Source organism: Mandrillus leucophaeus, unplaced genomic scaffold (genome assembly GCF_000951045.1).
Source record: "Mandrillus leucophaeus isolate KB7577 unplaced genomic scaffold, Mleu.le_1.0 Scaffold873, whole genome shotgun sequence".
NCBI classification, from domain to species: Eukaryota; Metazoa; Chordata; class Mammalia; order Primates; family Cercopithecidae; genus Mandrillus; species Mandrillus leucophaeus.
This window is the reverse complement of record NW_012109508.1, coordinates 435,041-460,372: the sequence shown is the minus strand read 5'-3', so window position 1 is coordinate 460,372 and position 25,332 is coordinate 435,041. Positions and strand designations below refer to the sequence as shown.

Genomic DNA, 25,332 nt, shown 5'->3' with positions numbered 1-25,332 from the left:
GGGATTACAGTAGGCATGAGCCATCACGCCGGCCCAGTTGACTGTTTAGTGATGTACCAAAGCTTAGGGAAAAGCCCGAAATTTCTACTTAGGTTGATACTTTTAACAAATCTTGATTATTGACTGTTATACGGGGTCTCTCTGCTTTGATCTAGTTGTCTTTGTTTTGTGCACTTCTCATCTGTTTATGGCATTTCTGATGAAAGAGGTGTTATTTAGATTCTGTCCTCTACGTTTTTGATTGACTAAATTTCTGTTACTTTAACAGATAAAAATCTGGATAATGCCGCAGAAGCAGCTGAACAATTTAAATTAATCCAGGCAGCATATGACGTGTTGAGTGACCCTCAGGAAAGAGCATGGTGAGCATCACGCTGTCCTTCCCATCCTAGTTTATGATATTGGGAGCAATTGTCAATATAGGTGGCTTTTTTTTCAAATTTAGTACATTAAATGGTTTTTGGTGTGTCATGAAACATCTGTCACCTAGTCATCACATAAAATCTAATGTTTGGGTCAGAAGGAACCTTGGAAATGATTGCTCCAATTATCTGATTTCATAGGGGGTGAAACAGAAAATTTGGTGATATTTTATCATTTTAATTTTGATACTTTAGGTGACTTCTCATTAAATACCCTTTGGTGTATGACAGATTTACTGGTATCAGACAGGAAGAATGTTTTCTTTTTTTTTTGAGACGGAGTTTTGCTGTGTCACCCAGGCTGGAGTGCAGTGGCGCAATCTCAGCTGACTGCAACCTCCGCTTCCCAGGTTTAAGCGATTCTCCTGCTTCAGCCTCCTGAGTAGCTGGGACTACAGGTGTGTGCCATCACACACCTGTATTGTTTTTTTAGTGGGGATGGGGTTTCACCATGGTGGCCAGGCTGGTCTCAAACTCATGACCTCAAGCAATCCACCCGCCTTGACCTCCCAAGTGCTAGGATTACAGGTGTGAGCCACTGTGCCCGGCCAATACAGTGTTTTAATACAAGAATGGTAATCCTCAAAGCTACTTTATATGAATAAATTGAATTAAGTTTCTGCATCTGTGACAGATATTACTAATGATGGTCTGATCATTTAAAATAATTTCCAGATGAAAATTACTATGTTTGAAGTTCTCAGTTTTCAGATTCTCAGTTAACTTTTTGCCACAAGGAAATAGGTTGTAAGCTTTGACATAACTGTGCAAGATCCTGCTCTTACAAAGAGTTACTGTGCAAATCATCTTTCTGTTAAACAGTGTACAGCACAGGTGGCTGTCAAGAAAAAAAGGCTGTAAAGAAAATTCTTATAAAATTGTGTTTTATAAGAAAATCAGAGAGAGGATCCTGAACATTTCTCTACCAAGGAATTTGGAGATCTGGTCTTGGAATTGCTTTTGCCTTCCTCTCAGAACTTCGAAATTCTTTCCTGACTTCCTTTTGCTTAGTCTCTTCTCAAGATCTTGGGTTGTTTTCTGATCCTTGGGATTCCTTTGTCTTTTTATTGAAAGCTCTTGCCTAGTAACTGTCTTGTTACCTGGAAGCAGTACCACGTAGTGGCTAGGAGCTGGTCTTCCCAATGTAGGAGACCTGCTTCTGAATTCTGACCTTGCTGGTTACTGGTTTTATGATCAAGGATGACAAATTATGTAATATCACTGACTTCCATTTCCTCTTATATCAAATGGAGATAACAACTGCCTTTACAGAGTTATGAGAAGTAATTGTATGTGTGTGAAGCTCCTAGATTAAGTTGACATAAATATAGGAAGAGTCTTATTCTGGTGCATCTTGGTAAATTTCCAAATCACAGATGTGTAATGATTCTGTGGGCCAGATTTCCTATGTCCTGTTTTGTGTTTCTTTCCTGTGGAAGTACAGGACTCAGAGACAGTCATGGAAATTCCTTGGCTTTTTAAATTCCCCTGTTCATGTGGGCTAGCATTGTATAATGTATCAGAAGTTGCAGGCCTAGTTAAAATTAACAGTTCTGTGAAAGATTATGAACTCTTTTCATGTTAATATTTCCTTAAAAGTTTTTGGTTATGGATTGGACATATCCACAACCAAAAATGTACAGTAATAATATTCAAAAGGAGCAAGAAATCCTTTTGAATTCTTACTTATTCAGCCTTCACTGATGATGCTAATTTTTGTTTTTCAGGTATGATAATCATAGAGAGGCCCTACTTAAAGGTGGGCTTGATGGCGAATATCAAGATGACAGCTTAGATTTGCTACGCTATTTCACCGTTACCTGTTATTCTGGTTATGGAGATGATGAAAAGGTAAGATAAATGAACTCACCCTTAATTTCTTGTCAAGTACTAAGACTCACATACCAAGAGAGTTCTTAAAACTATTCTGTAATAGAAAGTGAAGCAGTGTTCATTTTGAAAACTGAAGCTGTATTACCTTCATGTTTAAACTGTCAGTGTATAAAAACCTCCAGTTGAAATCTAAATGTACTTTCAGGGACTGAACTTTGTCCCAAAATTCTTCAACATGAAAATTTTTCATTTTGTATTTTAAAATCTTATTCTGTGATTAGGCTGTGAAAGTGTTAAGAATTTGTTTTTGTTACTGTTTTTTTAGGGCTTTTACACGGTGTATCGTAATGTTTTTGAAATGATTGCCAAGGAAGAACTAGAATCTGTGTTAGAGGAAGAGGTTGATGATTTCCCAACTTTTGGAGACTCCCAGAGTGACTATGATACGGTAAAAGAAAAATACATTGTGTTCTATAATTAGTATTTATCACTGTGCCATTTTTAAATTTAATTTAATTTTTTGAGATGGTCTCACTCTGTCACCCAGGCTGTAGTGCAGTGGTATAATCATGTCTCACAACAGCCTCAAACTCCTGGGCTTAATCCTCCTGCCTCAGCCTCCTGAGTAGCTGGGAACACAAATGTGCGCCATGACATCTAGCTAATTTGTAAATTTTTTTGTAGAGTTGGGGTCTTGCTAAGTTTCCCAGGCTGATCTTGAACTCCTGGCCTCCCTCCTTGACCTCCCAAAAGATTGGGATTACAGTCATGAGCCACAGCTCCCAGCTTCCCATTTCCTCGTTTTAAAACAATTGGTTCTAGTTCTCGGACCTATCCCATGACCTCTCTTTGTCTCTCTCCCTTTCTGAAGTAGCTTTTGGATCTCTTGCAACCTTCCCTCTACTTTTCCTTTTTTATTTTTTATTTTTATTTTTATTTTATTTACTTATTTATTTTGTTTGAGATGGCGTTTCACTCCTGTCGCTCAGGCTGGAGTGCAGTGGCACCATCTCAGCTCACTGCAACCTCAGCCTCCCAGGTTCAAGCGATTCTCCTGCCTCAGTCTCCCACGTAGTTGGGATTATAGGCTCCCACCACCAATGCTCAGCTAATTTTTGTATTTTTAGTAGAGACGGGATTTCGTCGTGTTGGCCAGGCTGGTTTCAAACTCCTGACCTCAGGTGATCACCCACCTCAGCCTCCCAAAGTACTGGGATTACAGGTGTGAGCCACCATGCCTACTTTTCCCTTTTAATTTACTAATTATTTACTGATTATTTACTAATCACCATGGTCCCATCCAGTGATTAGTAAGGCTATTTTTATTTTCTCATTAGGTTTATTTTGAAGAGTGATTTATTCTCGAAAGCCTTAAAAGTACTGTATTCTCCAGTGATTAATAGAAGTGTTATATATGTGAAAAAAGAAAGCTAAAAGATATTTTGCATCACTAATATTTACTGCTTTTCTAAAAAAAAATTTAAAAGCCCAGAAGTTAATCTGTTTTCTTTGTCGCTAGGTAGTCCATCCTTTCTACGCTTATTGGCAGAGTTTCTGCACTCAAAAGAATTTTGCATGGAAGGAAGAATATGATACACGACAAGCTTCAAACCGCTGGGAAAAACGAGCCATGGAAAAAGAAAACAAAAAGGTTCGGGACAAAGCAAGGAAAGAGAAGAATGAGCTTGTCCGTCAGCTGGTAGCTTTCATTCGTAAAAGAGATAAAAGAGTGCAGGCTCATCGAAAACTTGTGGAAGAACAGAATGCAGAGAAGGCAAGGAAAGCCGAGGAGATGAGGCGGCAGCAGAAGCTAAAGCAGGCCAAGTGCGTAGCATGCGCGGGGCCCTCTTCTCAGTATCGGTGGGGGTCAGAGGCAGCACCAGCGGTACCTGACATGTTCATGATGGGTTCAGTCATCAGCCTGGCCTTGTCCTGCTTTTTGTTCTTTTTAAAATTGTGGCATTGGATAGTGTTTTTTCATCTACTGTATAAAAATTATTATTATTATTATTATTTTTGGGACAGAGTCTCGCTCTGTTGCCCAGTCTAGAGTGCAGTGGCACGATCTCGGCTCACTGCAACCTCTGCCTCCAGGTTCAAGGGGTTCTGCTGTCTCAGCCTACCAAGTAACTGAGATTACAGGCTTAATATGCCGCCACACCCAGCTAATTTTTGTGTTTTTAGTAGTGACGAGGTTTCACCCTGTTGGCCAGGCTGATCTCCTACTCCTGGCCTCGGGTGATCTGTCCGCCTCAGCCTCCCAAAGTGCTGGAATTATAGGCATGAGCTACAGTGCCTGGCCTAAAGTTTTTATTTGAATTGCATGTTTTCCTTCAGAGACCCTTTACATTTGAGAGATCCTTTAGACTCTTGTAAAATTTAATAATTTTAATTAATAACTAACGTTAATTTTATTCTTCCTCTATACAAGGCTGTGTTCTAAGTGCCTTCCTCACAGCAATGCTGTGAAGTAACTTATCCTCCTTGTTCTTTCAAGGAAACAAGGCAGACAGGCCTAAGATCACAGAGCCAGTAAATGGTAGAGGAATTGAACCTGAGAATTCTGACTCCACACTTTCCTGCTTTAGCCACCGTGCAGTACTGCCTTTTGGTCAGTGTACTCTGAGATACTTTGTTCATTTTAGTTCCTCTAAAGTTTTGTTATTAAAAAGTTACTGTAAAAGCATTCTGTCCAGAGCATTATAGCATTCTTTTAAAAATTACTCACTTCTTAAGAATCCTAACTCATCCCACCCTCATCTTTTGAAAATTAACACTTTACCTACACGACTTAAAATCGTCTGAAGATTTTTAATAAGTTGCTGAGTTACGTGTTTCAAAACCTATTATCTACTGCTGGAGCAATTAAAATCAACCATGTAACAGGTAACAGGTTTAAATGACTTTGCCTTGGTTTTAACTAAGCACAGCTTTTAAGTTTGTAAGCATGGATAGGTTGGGAGCAAGCTCTCTAGGGGGAATGGATTTTAAACCTAAGTAGTAAGTATAAACCATGCAGAGGCGTGCTTGTTGCTATGAGACTGTGCTGTATGTGTCCAGACTGGCGGAGCAGTACAGAGAACAGAGCTGGATGACTATGGCGAATTTGGAGAAGGAGCTCCAGGAGATGGAGGCACGGTACGAGAAGGAGTTTGGAGATGGGTCGGATGAAAACGAAATGGAAGAATATGAACTCAAAGATGGGGAGGATGGTAATGTTGTTTTTATACAGTGTGTACTTCTAGCTGTGTAACATGACAAATGGCCATGTTTACAAGTGTGACTATTAAAGAAAACTCAATTAAGTGGTAGGTCAAGTTTTAATAGTAACTATTTCTAGAAAAGCTGATATTGCATGAGAATCTATGTGTTGTGTATAAATTCTTCCTCTCCCTTGTGACTTTATAGAGGGGCTCCTCTTCGTGTGCCAAAATGTTGTTTTCTTTGCCGCTATCATTAGAGCACAGGTATTTGACTTCCTTAAAAGGCAAGGATAGGGCATTTTTGAGAATAGCTGTATTTTCCCCACTGTCTCTATAAAATTGACCCAATTTTACCTTATCTACAAATGTGATTTTTCAGATTAGTAGCCCAAATGATAAAATGATAAACTTTTATTTATTCAAAATGACTAGGAAGTGTTTTATTAATGAATCAGAAGTAATACTTGTGAACGTACTTTGAAAATTAAAAAGCACTCTATAAATGTGAGATGGCCTAATTTACATCGAGTTTTACAATTTATAGCGTCCTTTCACATCCAAGATCTCACTGGATCCTCACACAATCCCCCTTACATGGAGGTTTTGCTCATGGAATTGTCTCTATTTTGCCGTTGTGGAAACTAGGACTCTGAGAAGCTATGAGATGTGCCTGAGAACGTATGACCATTTTTAGATCCAGAGTTTTTGCTTCAAATCCAGTATTGTTAACTATTTGATTAATTAAAATTTCACATATACGATATATTGAAAGTCTACAATACCATAATGGAAAGTTAACACCGTATATTAAACATTAACACTAGATAGTGTTATATTTTGGGGTATATTTTGATAGAGTATATTTTGATCATTTATGATTTCAATGAGATAGTCCTTCAGAATCATACTGACATCACTTATAAATAAGCAACATGTACATGGAAGAGATACCTTGAGATATTTATTGGTCCCGTAATAAATCCCAAATGACAGTTTACCTGTTAGTTTCTTCAAAAATAGAATATGGGTTTGTGAAAATAATTTCAGTTGAGCTTTTTAGTCACTTAGTTTTTGTGGACTATACTGATAGTAATTACTCAGTTGTAATAAAGCCAAAAACGTAAAAGTTTACAATGTGAAACTTTACATGTAATATGTTAACTTATGGCCTATCCGTCTTATAGTGATGGAATGTTATAAACTAAGTTTATTAAGTATTTAAGAGTAAGTCACAGTTGTAAATGTGTTTGGACCAAACCTTGCTCAAGAGGTAAACTAAGGAAAGACCTTTGTTGAAAAAACTACATCATGGTAGATCTATTAAAGTGGGATTTAATTTTTTAAACTTAGCTCACATCCAAGACTTTAAGGATGTTTTAAATCTTCTTTTAAGTAGACTTAGGAAAAGAACTTGAAAGGTAAGGTGCTTTATTTGGAAGCCTTTCCTTATAGTACGGTGCTTCTTTTAAAAAGCTAACTCAAATCCTGATAGCATTTTTTTTTTTTTTTGGTAAATAAATAAAATTTAATTTCTAATTTATGTGAGAGTTTAGATCCTTAACAAAGAGATGAAATTTGTCAGCATATTTTAGATTTGTGCTCTGATCAGAAAGGTTTCTTACTATAGGCTTCCCTCTTATAGGTAAAAACAGTGATGAGGCTGAGGACGCTGAGCTCTATGATGACCTCTACTGCCCAGCATGTGACAAATCGTTCAAGACAGAAAAGGCGTAAGTTTATTTATTTAATTTTATTTTATTATTTTGAGACAGGGTCTCACTCTGTCACCAAAGCTGGAGTGCAGTGGCACAATCATGACTCACCGCAGCCTTGACCTCTTGGACTCAGATCATCCTCCCATGTCAGCCTCCTGAGTGTCGAGGGCTACAGGCACCTGCCACCACAGCCAGCTAATTTTTTTAATAGGCTGGTACAAAAGTAACTGTGGTTTTTGCCATGACTTTCAGTAGCAAAAACTGCAGTTACTTTTGCACCAACCTAAATATTTTCTGTGGAGATGGGGTTTTGCCCTGTTGTCCAGGTTGGTCTTGAACTCCTGGGCTCAAGCACTCCACCTGCCTCAGCCTTTCAAAGTGCTGGGGTTACAAGTGTGAGCCACTGCATCCAGCTAAAAGGAGTAAGTTTAGTATCTTTGAACTTGTGTTTTCTTTTTTTTTTTTGAGACAGAGTCTCACTCTTGCCCAGGCTGGAGTGCACCGGCATGATCTCAGCTCACTGCAACCTCCACCTCCCAGATTCAAGCGATTCTCCTGCCTCAAGCTCCCGACTAGCTGGGACTACAGATGCAGGCCATCGTGCCTGGCTAATGTTTGCATTTTTAGTAGAGACAGGGTCTCACCATGTTGGTCAGGCTGGTCTCAAACTCCTGGCCTTGGGTGATCCACTCGCCTCGGCCTCCCGAAGTGTTGGGATTACAGGCATGCGCCACAACACCCGGCCCTTGTGTTTTCTTTTGAGTTGAAGTGTAACACTTTGAACGTTCTGAAGAGAATGTGCTTGTAGCAGTTGATAACTAGCCTCACATACTGTCTTGGGGGATTCCTTTCCAGCAGGGGAGGAAGAGGTATTTGTCCCTGCTGTTAAACCTGTTGTACTGATTCTCACTCATCCCAGTATTCCTACATAAGAGCTGCTTTTAAAACACATGCACTGTCTCCAGAAAGAAACGTTGCTTGTTTTGGCAAAGAAGACACAGTCACATGGGCAAAAAGTCTAGACCATGTCTAATCATCTCCCTCCATTGTTGATGTCAGACCCAGCATCACTGTCACATGCAGGCTGATGCTGCCAATATAGGGACTTTAAACTTGTCCGGCCCAGAGTATCTTTGCTGAAGTGGAAGCACTTTATCTTAGGGGGACAATGATGAAGAGAGAAGTGTTAAAAAGGATACCATTATTATAAAGGAGGGAGGAAAGAACATGGGAGAAAATGAGAGTAGAATCAGCAAGGGAAAAGAAGCAAAATGGGCAGTCAGAGAGAAAGGAGGCCAAAGGATGAGAATGGGACTGTGAGAGTCATAAGTGGTATTACCATATGACCTCAGGGAGAAATAACAGAGTAGTAAGGGAAGGGGAAAGGGGCAGAAAAATTAGAAACAAGCAAGAAAAAGGTCAACAATGAAGGAGATTTGAAAATTTTTTTTTATTTGGAAATAATGACACACTTAAAGGTAAATTGCAAGAAGAGAATACAGTGTGTCTGATTGACCTGTTACTAACATTTTGCACCATTTGCATGTCCTCTTTCTCTCTACACATTCACACACACACAGTTTTTTTCTGAATAATTTGAAAGTAACTTACATATATAGTGTTCTCTAAATACTCTAAATACTTCACTATATCTTAAGAATAAGGTTATTCTCGCTGGGCGCAGTGGCTCATGCCTGTAATCCCAGCACTTTGGGAGGCTGAGGCGGGCAGATCACCAGAGGTTCAGAGTTTGAGACCAGCCTGATCAATATGGAGAAACCCCGTCTCTACTAAAACTACAAAATTAGCTGGGCATGGTGGCACATGCCTGTAATCCCAGCTACTCAGGAGGCTGAGGCAGTAGAATCGCTTGAACCCGGGAGGCAGAGGTTGTGGTGAGCCAAGATCGTGCCATTGCACTCCAGCCTGGGCAACAAGAGTGAAACTCTGTCTCAAAATAAGAAAAAAGAGTAAGGTTATTCTCTTACGTAACCACGCTACAGTGATCAAATAAAAGTAATTATTAACATTGATATGGTATTTTTATCTAATTTATTACCTGTATTCCAATTTTGCCAATCAATTGTTTATTAATATAGAATTTTCTCCACTTCAATACAGAATGCAGTCTAAGATCATAATCTGGAATAGCTTGTCTTGTCTTTTATGCTGTTTACATTTTAGAAGTATACTGTTTCTTTAAAATACTTTTTTCATAGAATTCTTCTCATTTGGGTTTGTGCATTTCCTCATGATTAGATTCAGGTTATGCAGCCCTAGGTGGGATGCTGCACAAGCGTGTTGTGCTCTCAGGGATTCATAGCTGGAGACATGTAAAGTCCTTCTGCCCCTCATTTGTCATGATAATTTTCATCACCCAATCAAAGTGTCATCTAATTTTACTACTATACTACTAATTTTACTATAGAGTTAGTATTTTTTCCCTTGCAACAAGCTTTCCCTTGTAACATGTTTAATCTGTGAGGAGACACTTTAAAACTATGCAGATATCGTGCTTCTCATAAAAGTTTTCCTTATAACTTTGACATCTGTTGATGGTTTTAGCTTGCATCAGTATTTTTTTTTGGAAGCGGAGTCTCGCTCTGTCGCCCGGACTGGAGTGCAGTGGCACGATCTTGGCTCACTGCAAGCTCCACCTCCCGGGTTCACGCCATTCTCCTGCCTTAGCCTCCCGAGTAGCTGGGACTACAGGCGCCCGCCAGCACGCCCGGCTAATTTTTCGTATTTTCAATAGAGACAGGGTTTCACCATGTTAGCCAGGATGGTCTTGATCTCCTGACCTCGTGATCTACCCACCTCAGCCTCCCAAAGTGCTGCGACTACAGGCGTGAGCCACCACGCCTGGCCACATCAGTCTTTTTTATGATGGTTGCAAAATGATGCTTTTCCAGTGCCAGTGCCCCCTCCAGTTTTTATCTGTTAATACTTGGCCTTTTGCTGTAAACTGGAGCCTTCCCTTTTATCCATGAAAAATGTGTCTGTTATCAGTTTGAATTTATGAATTTTTTTCAGTGTTGTATAATTCATTACCGACCTTTTCTTGCTCAAATTTTTCCAGAATTGGTTAGTGAACATTCCTTCAAGCCAGTTTTTGTGTCCTTTTGACATGTGCCTCTATCTTTTTTGGAGGACTTACTTTCAGACACAAGATCTTCCAGTATCTATCTCCAGGGCAGCTTGGTCTCAGGAAGAATTTTAGTGGGAAAGAAAAATAGCAACTAAAACTATAATACCAAAAGCCTAAACAGATGAGAGGAAGTAGATAGTTGACGAAGGTTCCTCCTTTTTAGTTGATATAACTCTTGTAGCTTATGTTGTCAACTCTTTTGTGGAATGCTTGTTAGCTGCCTGTAGGTGTGCTAAGTCAGACATTGCCAGCAGGGTTTTGAACAGAGGGGTAGAGATGTGTCTGAACTTATATTACGGTGGTGAGAGTGAGGAAGGAGACCTCTCCTGAGAAGGTGAAAAGCAGCTGGTGAAAAAGCAAGAAGCAGTAAACTGCTCTTGTATTTCAAGCCCTCCCACCACCATTTCTGTAGTCCAGGGGCCTCTTCCTTTTAACATTAGAATGTGTGTTTTCTAATTTCCCAGTGATCCCTCCAAGTCTGTGGGATGGCCTGGAATGTAAATACACTTAGCAAATACTTAGCAATTAAAAGGAAACAATGAAGGAAGCTTTAAGAACTGAAAAATCAAAATAATAAATAGAGAATTTGGCCAAACTTCCCCCTGCCAACATTCCCCCATCCCCAGAAAGGAAGAAAATGTATGTAGATAAAAGGACAGAGAAAGACAGGGGAAGCTGTGGTACTAGAAGAAAGAGCATGGCCACGAGCTTCCAGTGTGCTTACTACCGGAGGAATCCTGACACGTTCTGTTTCTCTGTATAAAATCATGAACAAATAAAAAAAAGAAAAAAATTTAAAGTAAATAAATAAAAATCATAAACGTTTTGCTTAGCGGGGAAAAAAGCAAATTTTATCTTGGTTGCAGTTATCCAGCAACATTATCTGGACACCTGAACTAATTTTAGTGCAGCTGCTCACGTCAGATTGCTCTTTCAGCATGAAAAATCACGAGAAGTCAAAGAAGCATCGGGAAATGGTGGCCTTGCTAAAACAACAGCTGGAGGAGGAGGAAGAAAATTTTTCAAGACCTCAGATTGATGAAAATCCATTAGATGACAATTCTGAGGAAGAAATGGAAGATGCACCAAAACAAAAGTACTTCTAAATATTAAATATCACTAGAAATACTTATCACATTCAGAGATTGCATTTAAAGGTTTTTTTTTGTTTGTTTTTTGTTTTTTTTAGATGTAGAATTGCTCTGTCGCCCAGGCTGGAGTGCAGTGGCCCAATCTCAGCTCAGTGCAACCTCCAACTCGTGGGTTCAAGTGATTCTCCTCCCTCAGCCTCCCAAGTAGCTGGGACTACAGGCACACACCAGTACGCCCAGCTAATTTTTGTATTTTTAGTTGAGACAGGGTTTCGCCATGTTGGCCAGGCTCGTCTTGAACTCCTGATCTCAGGTGATCCACCTACCTCGGCCTCCCAGAGTGCTGGGGTTACAGGCGTCAGCTACCGCGCCCGGCCTTAAAGTCTGTTTTATCCCAAGAAAGTTATTCAGTTATGCTAATATTGTCTCCATATTTTCCAGTTCATGGAACTTTATAGTGTTGAAGTGGATACAAACAGAATGTCAACTATAATATTTATAGAACATATTATCGCTATATTAAAAGCAGTTTTTATACATGGCAATTGATATGCTAATTACTATCCGTTGAACTACAGACTTTTGTTATTCTCTAAAATGACAATGTGAATACTTTATTTTCCTTTTAATGCTTTATGATATTAAATATTTTTAATCTTTTACTTCTATTTTACTACTTTATCACTAGTGTTTCAACTTTTTTTTCTTTCCCACTTAATCTTCACAGAGTCAAGTATTTGACATTTTGATTTATATTTGCTCTTAGGCTTTCTAAAAAACAGAAGAAAAAGAAACAGAAACCAGTACAGGTATGTTAGAAAGGTTTTGTTAATATTAAATGCCAACTGTAAAGTCGCAGTGCTCTTATTTATTCAGTGTCGTCTGTATTAAGGAGAGAGACTTATACTTCATAATTTTATGTTGGTTGTAAGCTTCATTAAAAGGAATTGGAAATATTTTCCTTTTTTAGTGCTTCCCTCCCTTGTATGTATGTAATAACTAACTTAATTATGACTGCCAGTGTGTTTAACAGGTATGCATGTAGAATTCCCCTGGTATGAATTAGCTGAATTTTCAGTATTAAAAATATGAATACGTCTCACAGAAGGGCTTTTAAGTCAAGATAACAATTAAAGTCTTGAAATAGGAAAATCTGGGATTGGTCATTTTTTTATCTAAGTTTATTTCTGCAAGCAACATAAACATTGCAAAAGGAACATTTGGTTAGAAACTTGTAATGATTATGAGTCTTGAAAAAATGTTTCTGTTTTTCAGAAGTTTTAAGTAATTTAAATATTTCACAGCTGAAGTCCAAATTCATTATCTTAAGGACTATTTTTAAATAAAATGATATTATGTTGTTACACCTATAAAAATATGGATATTTGGTTTTATGCCATTTTAGTATAATCTAGTTATATTAACTTACATTAAGTATTAAATATTTTTAATAAAACGCTTAATGCTTTTTAATAAAACTTTAGATTTGGCTTATTTATCCAAATGGTTATAATAATATATTTGATAGTCTTTTAAAAATCAGTTTCCTATTCCAAAAATGATACATGACACATGAGTTAATCACTTAAAATTGTAATTTGGAACTTTTTGCTTCAGTTATAAAACCACATAGCAAATATGTGTTCTTTTTGTAAATTGATGCCTACCATCATCCATCCAAACACCTTATAATTATTAGTTTGGAACACTTTCTCTTTCGTTTGTGTATGTCAGTACCACTACAGTAAGGAAAAAATAAATGGAGAGAGATTTATGTTTAACGTTTGTGTATGTCAGTACCACTAGAGTAAGGAAAAAATAAATGGAGAGAGATTTATGTTTAACCTGAGCCTGTATTACCTTGATTAATGGAGCATAGATTCTATTGATTGCAACCATAAACACATATATTAGTATTTTCTTACTGGTGAAAATGCTTCAAATGAACACCCCATTGTTTCTCACGAAAGCTATATTCCTTTAATAGCATTCCTCGTTTATGATTCCTGATTGTAGCAAGTTCAGACCTAGCTTGATGTAGCACTTTTCCTGATATTTTCTAAGATCTTTTTGAAGGGAAGGGCAGTGTGGAGACGTGTACTGATAGATTTAAGAGCAGATGGCAGCAAATAATGAGTATCTTGAAACTTGAGATTGGGAAAGTTTTCCGTATGGCCAGAAAAATTCCGTAAACAACAAGGATTGTACAGGAAAACACTCCCAAGTTAAAACTGAATGTAAATAGAAACAAATGACCCTGACTGACAGGAAAGAAAATTTAATTCAGGTAACTCAAACATAGTACTCTGACTGAATACATTCCATGGGATATAGTTGAAAGATAAAATTAACTGCCAAAAAAGTAAGTCCTGAATTTGGTATTTTTTGGGTGGTATTGGTGTGGTATTTTTGAAAGTAAATGAATAATATTTTCACCAATTTCATAGGAGGCATTGTCACTATTGAATTTTTTTTTTTTGATATGCAGAAAATTTGAAGTATTATGTAGTTAAATTTTTCTGTTCTTTGTTGATCTATATTTAATGTTGTGTCTAAGAAAATGATGCCAAGACCCATGTCATTTCTTTCCCCTATATTTTTTCTAAGAGATTTGTTAGTTATTTCTTATGTGTAAGTATTTTATTTAAAATATTTTTTGTATGTGATTCAAGGAGAGGATCCAGCTTTATCAGTGTAGATATGTAGTTTTCAACATTTTTTTTTGAAGTGATTATCTTTTCTCTATTGTGTGCTCATGGCAACTTTGTGTAAGATGATTTAATCATGTACAGAAGAGTTCATTTCTGTGCTCTATTCTGTTCTGTTGTCTGTTTATCTGTCTTTGTGTCAGTACCACATTGTTTTTGTTATTGTAGATTTTAATATGTTTTGAAATCAGGAAGTATAATGCCTCCTCTTTTTCATGAGTGCTTGGCTAGTTATAGTTCATAATCAAATTTAAAAATGTTAAACAATAGGTCTGTAAAAAAATCCTGTGCTATTGGGATTTTTATAGAAATTGAATTTGTTCACAATGTAGGTTGTATTGACATCTCAAAAAAATTAAATTATTTGACCCTTGACCCCCCCCAAAAAAAGGAATTAAATGAATAAATTGTTACTGGGAACCATATTCTTTTTGTGGGAAGAGGGAAGTACAAACATAGAGAGAAAGAGAAGAAGAATACTGTGGAGTTGGATTGAAGTGGAGATGTTGGTGTGAACCCATCATTTAAAGAAAGTAAGTGTGTGAGCAGTGTGCATTGTGAGGACCTAGAAGCAATGACACCCCTAGCATTGAGCACACCTAGTGCACACGTATTGGTTTTTAAGTTTCCTTTTCCATGAAAAGGAAACAGGCTTGATCTTTGGAGAAGTAGCTGATTTCAGGGCTGAGACTGGGAAAGTGGAACATGAGCCTAGAGCATCTTATACTAGAAACTAAGGAAGTGCTCAAAAACTGATAGGGATACATTAGAAATACTCAAGATCCAGCTTGCGGGGCCTGCCAATTTGGGAAAATTTGAGTCATCAAAAGGAATAAAGATAGTAGATCTTCATACATTGCATTTGTTAAAAATAAATTTATGTATCTATATTGACTTTTAAAAGAGTGAGAGTTGGCCAGGCGTGGTGGCTCACACCTGTAATCCCAGCACTTTGGGAGGCAAAGGCGGGTGGTTCACAAAGTCAGGAGTTCGAGATCAGCTTGGCTAACATAGTGAAACCCCATCTCTACTAAAAACACAAAAATTAGCTGGACATGGTGCCACGCGCCTGTAATCCCAGCTGTGGAGCCTGAGACAGGAGAATCGTTGGAACCCTGGAGGCTGAGGTTGCAGTGAGCTGAGATCCTGCCACTGCACTCCAGCCTGGGCAACAGAGCAAGACTCTGTCTCAAAAAAAAAGAGTGGGAGTTGGAGAAAGGAAATGGGAAAGCTTTATTATTACAGGAGAATATTAATTAGTACAAGTGCAAATGACAGAAGTAATAGAGGGAGAAAATCACTCTTCTACATCCATCAGTATATAAATGTTTCAGGCAAGAATCGTCAATAGATGCCAAGTATATTCAGTAAATGGTTATGGGGACAGGATATTTACATAGTCTCAGCATCATGCTCTAAAGATTACTTATTAATTAAAAAAGGGAAAATGTACTTTATACTTGAAAAATCTGGCAATACCACCCCAACCAAATGATCAAACTTATTAATATCACTGAAAAATGTGACAAACGCATTTTGCCTCCTGGGATTATAGTATTATGCTAGAAATGTTTAACCTGAATCTGATCATTTGGAAACAACCAAACAAAGCCAAATTATGGGACACTCTACAAAACATCAAATTGTCAACACCATGAAAGACAAAACAAAAAAGTGGGGGAACTGTTCTAAAATAAAGGACATTAAAGATACCTGACAACTAAATGCAACATGTGATCCCTGATTACACCCCCTATCCTGTATGTCCCAATAGGGGAAAAGGATTAATTGGTAAATTTGAATGTGGGTTGTGTAACAGATAATATCAGCATTAGATTCTTGAGCGTGCGTATTGTGCCAGAGAATGTTTTGATTCTTAGGATGTACCTGGCAAAGATTCATATCTGCCTGCAAGCTCACTTTCAGATGGTTTGGGGGAAAAAGTGTGTGTTAGGAGAGAGAAGAGGTGGAGAGAGCGAGCACAAATGTGCCAAAATGTTGCTTGAAAACAGACAGGTACACTTAGGATAGGTTTGCCCGGTGTCTTTCTTCTATAATGCCTGTTTGTTGTTGCCGTTGTTTGTGACTGTAGAAAAATAGTTGCCCATTGCTTATCATTTGGAAATATGGAAAAATACCATCCTCAATTTTACCTGTAGAGATTACTTAATAAAGAATTAAATTGTGATTACAATTTTCTCTCTTCTGCTTTTGCTAATATGTTGTATTTTTTCACATAATTGAATATCTTTGGAAACATGATACTTAAGCACTTGAGAATTTTTCTTCATATATTCAGCCTTTCACTTTTTGAACATTTGGATTGTTTTCAGATTTCCGCTAATTTACTATCTCTGTAATGAGCATCCATGTTCTTAACTTACCTGCTTCCCCTTTTTATTTCCCGAAAGTATATAACTATTTGGCAACATAACATAAAAAAGTAGTAGTAGTAGATTTATTTTGTAATGGCACATACGTTTTATTACCTAGAATTATGATGACAATTTCAATGTAAATGGAACTGGAGAAGGAGTAAAGCTTGATCCAGAAGATACTAACTTAAATCAAGACAGTACCAAAGAATTGGAAGATAGTCCCCAGGAAAATGTCAGTGTCACAGAGATCATTAAACCATGTGATGATCCAAAAAGTGAAACTAAAAGGTAAGTCAAAGTTGCATGTTATTTGTAAATTACCGAATATTGATAGTAAGGATATAGCTTTTCATATATCAAATAAAATCTTCTTTCCCATGACTGACCGAGTAATTTAGATGTATCTGTACATATCTGCATGTAGATACACACACATATGTATACAGATGAAGAGCATTGAGAAGAGGATGCTAGAGGAATGTGCCCACACACATCTCAGCAGCATGGCCAAAATCAGAAAGATGTCACTTTGATCCAGTTCTTGTTTCCCTTATCCTGCTGTGGTGCTGATTTTGTTGTGGATCATTAACCCTTGACACTCACATGAGAACAAGACTCCTGCTGCGTCCCTGGAGTGTTACTAACCAAATCTCCATGCTCATGACAGCAGCTTGTGTTGGGCCCCACCATGTTGTGAGGATGCATGGCAGCAGCTGGGGCCTTTCCTGCTTAGAGGAGCCCTGGACTCTTGGTGCTGCACAAGGCCATGGTGTGGCCTAGGAGGAGGTCTCACTCAAGGGAGGTAGCCTGTCCTGTCCTCTCCTTCCTCCTCTTGTCTGACTTTCTTTCCCCCATCCTCCTTGGTTCCTCTAGAACAGAGAATCATTTCTTATTTCTTGAGGAAAGATCTGATAGTGAGGAGCTTCAGGTTTCTGTCTACAGAACCCTGAAAAGAATTAAAGTGACAGAGCAAAATGGGAGCATGAGGTAAAAATGCTAACACTGGAGCAACAGTGATGGGGTGGGGGAGTATGTGTACTTTGGGATTTAAGGCACTTAGGGGTTTAAGGAAGGAGGAAACAGATATGCCTGAGGTCCACGATATGGCTCTGGCTATAGAAGAAAGTATATAAAGCACTACACAAACTGGTCATGTTGAAGCTTTGAAGAACTTTGGAGAGTAGAAGCCTAGAAGGGGAAATTCATATTTATTTCACTCTGACACCAGGTGTTTGTTCCCTTTCTGCTAATGGGGAAACTGAATTTCAGGTTAATTGTCCAAAGACAAAAGCTGTTGAGTAGAAAGGCTGACACTTCATTCCATCTGCCTGACGACTTGAAGGCACCCAGATCATCTGGCTCCACGGAGCCTGTGTGTCCTGTGGGATGGGCGCAAGAGTGGGCCAAGAGGTGGGGCTGTGGGCCTCTGAACCCCTTCTTCATCTAAAACTAAAATTTTTCACTTCTTTTCCATGTTACTTCTTTTTTTTTTTTTCGGAGATGGAGTCTTGCTCTGTCACCCAGGCTGGAGTACAGTGGCACGATCTCGACTCACTGCAATCTCTGCCTCCTGGGTTCAAGCAATTCTCCTGCCTCAGCCTCCCGAGTAGCTGGGACTATAGTCATGCACTGCCACGCCTGGCTTTTTTTTTGTTTTTTAGTAGAGACAGGGTTTCACCATGTTACCCAGGCTGGTCTCAAACTCCTGACCTTGTGATCTGCCTGCCTCGGCCTACCAAAGTGCTGGGATTACAGGCGTGAGCAACCATGCCCAGCCTCCATGTTACTTCTACGTGAGAATTGGTCTGGGGAGGAAGAAGGTTCTCAGACTTGGGCAACCACTGATATAGTTCAGCTGTCTCATTTCACTGATGTGAGAAAAGGATTCAGAGAATTCAAGTGACTTCTTCACAGCTGCAGAATGGCAGGGCTAAGATAGATACATTACACCCACCACCCTCCCCACACTACTCCTGTCCCCTGGATCCAGGGCCTTTATGCTGGACTCCTCTGCTGCTTCTCTGGAGTGGTGTGGACACTGGCCACCTACTGAGGCAGGTTTTTTAAAAAAATTGTGTGTGTGTGTGTGTGTGTGTGTGTGTGTGTAGTAGTTTTAAAAAATAAAGGTCTTAGATATCAGTTTCAGAGATGTAACTGTCTTTCATAATGTAAGTGATGTTTGCCAGGAATATTATCCTAAATTTGTTAGACATATTAGTGTCATATCTGTGATGATAGTTTGAAAATTAGTATGTATTATTTGTTGCCTTTTATGCCATTGTATCCTTTTCTTGATGTTTTCAAAGCTGGCTGAATCCTACACAATATGTTACACTCCTAATCTGCATCTTTTAAATGCATAGGCCATTTAACTTAACACAGACCATTGGCCTCTGCTTGAAGAATAGTATGCCTATAAATCGGAAGCATTATCATAACTTACTCATTATAACCCATCCTGTCTGTTCTGTACAGTATAGTTGGACCCAGATTTTTACCCTATGAATTTGGTTAGCACAAATGAGGGAAGGTATGAAATGCCTAAGGACAGTCGAAATTCATGTAGGAGATGAGTAGAGGAATGTTCAGCAGTTCAGGCAGAATAAGAGGAACCCAGCGACATCATTTCTGATCTAAATGATACGGTGGGGAAAAACCATCAGATCAACAGAAAGGACATAATTTTTAAATAACAGTAAATTCCTTACATTGAGCAAATTTAATTTTATGAAACATGTATTACAGAGTCTTTGTTTCACTCATTTCTCTGTGCAACTATTGAAATGTTTGTTAGACTGGATCACGTTCAAGAAGTTATTATTAGGCCTGGCACGGTGGCTCACGCCTATAATCCCAGCACTTTGGGAAGCTGAGGCGGTGGATCACGAGGTCAGGAGTTTGAGACCATCCTGGCCAATATGGTAAAACCCTGTCTCTACTAAAAAATACAAAAATTAGCTGAATGTGGTGGCACGTGCCTGTAGTCCCAGCTACTCAGGAGACTGAGGCAGGAAAATTGCTTGAACCCGGGAGGCAGAGGTTGCAGTGAGCCAAGATCACGCCACTGCACTCGAGCCTGGGCAACAGAGTGAGACTCCATCTCAAGAAAACAAACAAAAAAAAGAAGTTAATGTTTTTGGGGAACCACACTTCATGTTAGATCATTTATGATTACTATTGGTTGGTTATGAAGATGATTTGCTTCTTTAAATGGAGTATTGAGTGCTTTGTGCTTTTTTTTTTCTGAAACAGAGTCTTGCTCTGTCACCCAGGCTAGAATGCAGTGGTACAATCTTGGCTCACTGCAGTCTCTGCCTCCTGGGTTCAAGTGATTCTCCTGCTCCTCCTTCCGAGGAACTGGGATTACAGGTGCCTGCCACCACGCCCAGCTAATTTTTTGTGTTTTTAGTAGAGACGGAGGTTTCACCATGTTGGCCAAGCCGGTCTCAAGCTCCTGACCTCAAGTGATCTCCCCGCCTTGGCCTCCCAAAGTGCTGGGATTACAGGTGTGAGCCACTGCGCGTGGCAGTGCTTTGCTTTTTATGAAAACACTGTATAAAACATTCAGAAATATTTTAAGAACCTTGTTTTAACTTTGTTTCAACTGTTTTAAGTAAATTCCTTAATTTTTATGCCAAATTTGATATTCAATTTGATTTCCGAAGTTGCTTTTTAAAGCTGTTCATTTGAATGTAAAGATTATTTAAATTGCCTTTAAAATTAATGAATTAACCTTTAAAGTGCATTTCACTTTTTTGAGTGTTCTTTAGAGCACTCAATGATGATTAAAAGGAGTATGTTTTTTTTTTATTATGCTGAATTATTTATTTTCCAGTGTTCCTAAACCCAAAGGAAAGAAAACCAAAGATATGAAAAAACCTGTCAAAGTACCTGCTGAACCACAGGCAATGGTAGGTCAAAATCATATTTGTATCTCTTTAGCATATCTTGCTGTTTAAGCAATATAGTGATCTAAAGATGGAAATGTGTATTTGGTGAGCTATTCCCCAAAGAACCTGCAAAGACGTGGATCCATCAACAGTTTTGTTTGATAAAGGTAGAATTTGTATATATAATGTATCTTTTTTTTCATTAAAATAAAAAGAAGCACATTGGAAATGCTGGACTGTACCAGAACAGTTACTGTTGCTTTCTGTTTTCAATCTAAAGCCTTGGTGGTAAGAATTACATGTGTCAAGTTCTGGAGATTAATTGTGAAGCATAAACTCTTCCTCCGTTCTAGTCCATGGGGTACATGCTATTGAAAGTCTCAGGACCCTTAAAGTTAATTGTGTTGATTAGTGGGATTTAACCTCCAAGAACATCTGCCTTTGTTGGACCTGTTTATTAGCTGTCCACTCTGTTAAAACATCTTTATTTTACAATTGTTTGATGCTTAATCTTGACATTAAAACCTAAAACTACTTTTAAGTGATGATGCTTACTTTTATTTATGATTTTTTGCCCTTCTCAGAGTGATGTTCTTATCAGCTGTACAACCTGCCATAGTGAATTTCCATCCCGGAATAAACTTTTTGACCATCTAAAGGCCACAGGTCATGCAAGAGCACCTTCATCATCATCTTTAAACAGTGCAACAAGTAGTCGAAGCAAGAAAGAGAAACGTAAAAACAGATAGAGATTCTGCCTGTGCTTTTGTTTGACTGTCTCTAGATCTTGAAACCAAAAAACTGAACTGAAATCATCTAAAGAGTTAAAATTTCAATGATCTGCAATTAATTACATTGTGGAAGATTATTTTTTATCTTGTAAAAACATTTTTTTGGTTTAATATATATTTTTAAAACATTTCACTAGTGATTGAATTCTACTTTTGCCATCTGAATTGACTTGAATGTCTTAAAACAGGTAAATACTGTAAAGTGTGTATTCTTGATGTTTGTTGGCTCATGTGGACAGAAATGTACAGGGAGAATTACATTATTTTAACACAGAAGTGCTCCTTTCTGCTTTATTTTGTGAATTTCACATTACTTTTACTTAATGCTTTTGTATTTTGTTAATCCTTCATAATATATGAAAAACTCGGATCTTTTAAAAAGCATCACAGATCATTTTTCCACATGACACTGGATCCGATTTTAAAAATTATTTTTAAATAACTGATTATGGATTATTGTGTTTTTTTCTCAAGAGCAATGATAGGTAGAAACTAATTGAACGTTTGTAGTTGTGTTTCAAGAATAGTATCTCTTCAAGATTTTAATTTGAATTTGATTTTAATTTTAATTTGAATTTAATTTTAATAGTATCTCTTTGATTTAATTTGATATTTTACTGGTTTACCAGTAAAATATTGTTCTGTAAAATATTTACTGGTTTACCAGTAAAATATTGTTTTACCAGTAAAATATTGTTCTGTAAAATATTTACTGGTTTACCAGTAAAATATTGTTTACTGTTTACCAGTAAAATATTGTTCAGTTTTTTGCTCTGATTTGAATTGTGGAGGTGGAAGCAAATTAGTTTACATGGCATGTCCTCCCTAGGCACAGTGACAGCTGTAAAGTATGACGGAACAAGGTAGCAGATGATACAGAATTTCTACTATTTAACAAGAGATGTATTATTCTTCATTGGGTTTTTTCTTCCCTATTTTCAGACGTTTTTGTTCTTTTTTTCCCGTGACTCAATGGAGAAAAACTTTGTTAATGAAAGATTTTGTGATAGAGCTGAGGCTTATACCATCTGTTCTATAGCAATGATGAATATTAACACAAAAGAAATATGAAGAAGTGTTATAACTGAGTATTAGAACAGTCGGGTACATTGATCAGTATTAAGTCCATTTTTAGGATGGATTAGTCAGTTCTTTTAATTGGTCTTGAAAGTAATTCTAAACTCACTGGCTTGAAATGTATACTTTCTGTACAATGAAGTTATTGCTTTCTGCATATCCTCGAATCTTCAGATTAACGAAATGAACAAATTTTCAATTATAGATCAGCTCTAAAACACTAAAATCCTTAATGGCAAAGTCTTTTCTGATAGCTTCATGGATAGTATTGATGATCAGGTTTCTTCTGTGTTATTGACTTAAAAATAAGCATTTGAAACTTAAATTTTTTTCTTTTCCATTTAGAGATATATTTTTTTCTTTACCTTCATACGTTTCCATTTCTTGCTAATTTCTATCACTAATTCCTCATAATTGTCCCCGCTCCCCTTCTTGATCTCTTCAGGGGGAATACTAGCCAGTTTCGTATCTTCTGATCTCTTATCCTGAGACTTCTGAATGTGCTCTACTATCTTCTTATCTGAACTAGATGAATTGGCCGTAATTATGAATAGGAATATAAATGAACCAGAGGACATACTAGTCACATGTTATTATACAGTAAAAAATACGAAGTCATCTTGAAAGGCAGTTAATGGTACTGCAAATGTCCCTTATGACTTCTTGTCTTTCTCTTGTACCGAACATGCAGGTATTTAATTTGTTTCATGAGGGTTGAGTGGAGTTACTTGTCACTTTTATGCAGATTGACAAAAATCAACCGTAGTTTTCAAGGGGTCTTTGTGAGTTGTGACTGGAAGCTGACCTAAGTCTTGTGTCTCATCCTTTGTGATGTTGAGAAATCATCTAATTTCTCAGAACTTTTTCTTATCTCTAACACAGTTCTTACCATAATAATATTGTCTCCATTTATCATACAGGATGATTATGAAGGTAAAATGAAATAGTATATATGAAAATGCTTTTTAAACACAAAAGCTTTATACAAAATATTGTTAAATTTAATTAAGGTAAATCTTTTTTAGTTTATATATTTGCAGACTAAAGTATACATGTTGGATTAAATGGGCAATTTTGCTTCCTAAGTCTACTTCTGAAGAGGAAAACAGAAACATACCATATATTATGCTAAGGGTAAAATATTTTTGGTGAATTGCAGACTTTTAATTTCACTTGTCTGAGGTAAAACAATATTCTGAAATACATGGGCATGCTTCTTACACTGATCTCATTAGAGGTCAGTGAAAAGTACCCATCTTGATTGAAGTTAGCTCAGATGTGGAGATTCATAGAATGAGGGTTCCAGGAGGAGAGAGTTAGGGGAAATCCCATTTTCTTTCTGTAATTCATTCAATGTTGCCAAAGCTGGGGGTTCCCTACAAAGCCCTTTTAGACTTTCCCTGCTTCAAAATAAGAGCAGTATCCTTAGCTGTAGCCAAGCATTTTTCTAATTCCTGCCTTTGATCACAAAGAAGAAAAAGCAGAGCTGTAAATGAATTAGTGGAGGTCCGTCACATCAGAGTTCATCACCTAGTGATTGCTGGTGAAATAATATTGGAATTTTGGTTCCATGCGAAGACTTATAATGGGTTTCATCAGAAGTTTTCATTTTTTCTAAATCCTCCCGTACAAAATTTTCTGATTGGAAACTCCTCTGTATTTGTGTAAGATTGTCTCTAAAATTGTGGTTTAACTCATACAGGAAGTAAAACTCTTATGGCAAGACATAGTTTCATTTTAGAGGACCCCCAAAATCCCATGAATACTCTGGTGATGATTCTAGCCTAACCTTCAACATAAAATAATGAAGAGAACTTTTAAACTCTTTTATGAATTCCTAAACATTACTATTTATGTGGCGGAAGTTCTGTTTCCTATAATCTGCAATGCTGAAGTATCTCTATTCAATTCCCTTCCTTATCTGTTAAGTTTAATGTCTGTATACTAAAATTATAGGCTGTTGGGATTGGAGAGGAAAAATAGAGGTGATTTTCAGATTTCTTGTTCCATGGAAAAGGAAGCCGAGCTCAGAGAGATATGAGCTCCTCAGCCACAGCTGGTTAGGGGCAGCTGCCATTAGAACAGGGCAGATGCCTGGACTCCCAACTCAGTAGACCTTCTGTTACACCCCAAAATGTGTTACATGGGAAGAGAAAGATTACTTTTAAGAAAAAGCAAGATAATTTTGAAGAAGAATGAGAGGAAGAGGCATGAACTTGTCCTAACAATATCAAATAATATTTTAAAGGTATACCAGTTAAAGCAGTGCGTGGCTGGTGCCAGTAGAGGTCAGTCAAGGGATCTCTGATGAGAATAAAGAGCCCGGAAACAGGTCCATGTTTACATGGGAACTTGATTTTTGACAGATACGGCAAGTTCTATGGGGAAAACAATATGTACTACCTTATACCCTTCCCCAAAAACAAAGGGATTAAAGACCTAAATATGAAAACAAAACTTCTAAATGAGAATCTATAAGGTTATTTTCATGGTTTTGCAAATGGGAAGGATTTCTTTAAAGCAAGACACAAAAGCATACACAGGAAAAAATGACGCATAAAATCATGGCTTCTATAGAACAATAGACACTGTAAAAGAACAAGCTACAGACAGGAAGGAAATGTTTGCAATGCTTATAACTGTCAAAGGATTAGTATCTGGAATACTTTTAAAAAACAAAATAACCTCATACAAAAGTCATTGAGAAAATGACAGCCATGCATTAGAACAGCAATTCTCAAAACTTTTGGTCTCAAGATCCCTTTACACTCTTCAAAAGTGAGAACCCCAAAGAGTTTTCGTGTATGTGGGTTAAATCTATTGATATTTTCTGTTAGAATTTAAAAGTTATATTAAGAAAAACATTAAGAAGAATGATTAGTTTTCAAAACAAAAACCTAACGAGAAGAGTGGCGTTGTTCTACATTTTTACAAATCTCTTTAACATTTAGCTTAATAAAAGATAGCTGGCCTCTCATACCTGCTTCTGCAGTCTATTGCTGTGTGTTTTGGTTGAAGTATGTGAAGGAGAAAATCAGCCTCACATAGATAGGTAATTGTTTAAAAAAAAGGGACC

General features: G+C 37.5%; 1 protein-coding gene across 1 annotated transcript; it reads left to right on the top strand.

Annotated features, from left to right (window-relative positions):
• The first annotated feature begins 271 nt into the window (after window positions 1–271).
• On the top strand, window positions 272–21,622 carry DNAJC21 (DnaJ (Hsp40) homolog, subfamily C, member 21). Its single transcript, XM_011969113.1, is given in 13 exon segments — window positions 272–362; window positions 2,150–2,273; window positions 2,581–2,703; window positions 3,775–4,079; window positions 5,316–5,467; window positions 7,101–7,188; window positions 11,259–11,417; window positions 12,179–12,221; window positions 16,001–16,033; window positions 16,035–16,136; window positions 16,614–16,786; window positions 20,334–20,409; window positions 20,973–21,622. Coding segments are annotated over 11 exon segments (1,386 nt in total). The 5' UTR covers window positions 272–362; window positions 2,150–2,273; window positions 2,581–2,613; the 3' UTR covers window positions 21,138–21,622.
• Window positions 21,623–25,332: the final 3,710 nt, after the last annotated feature.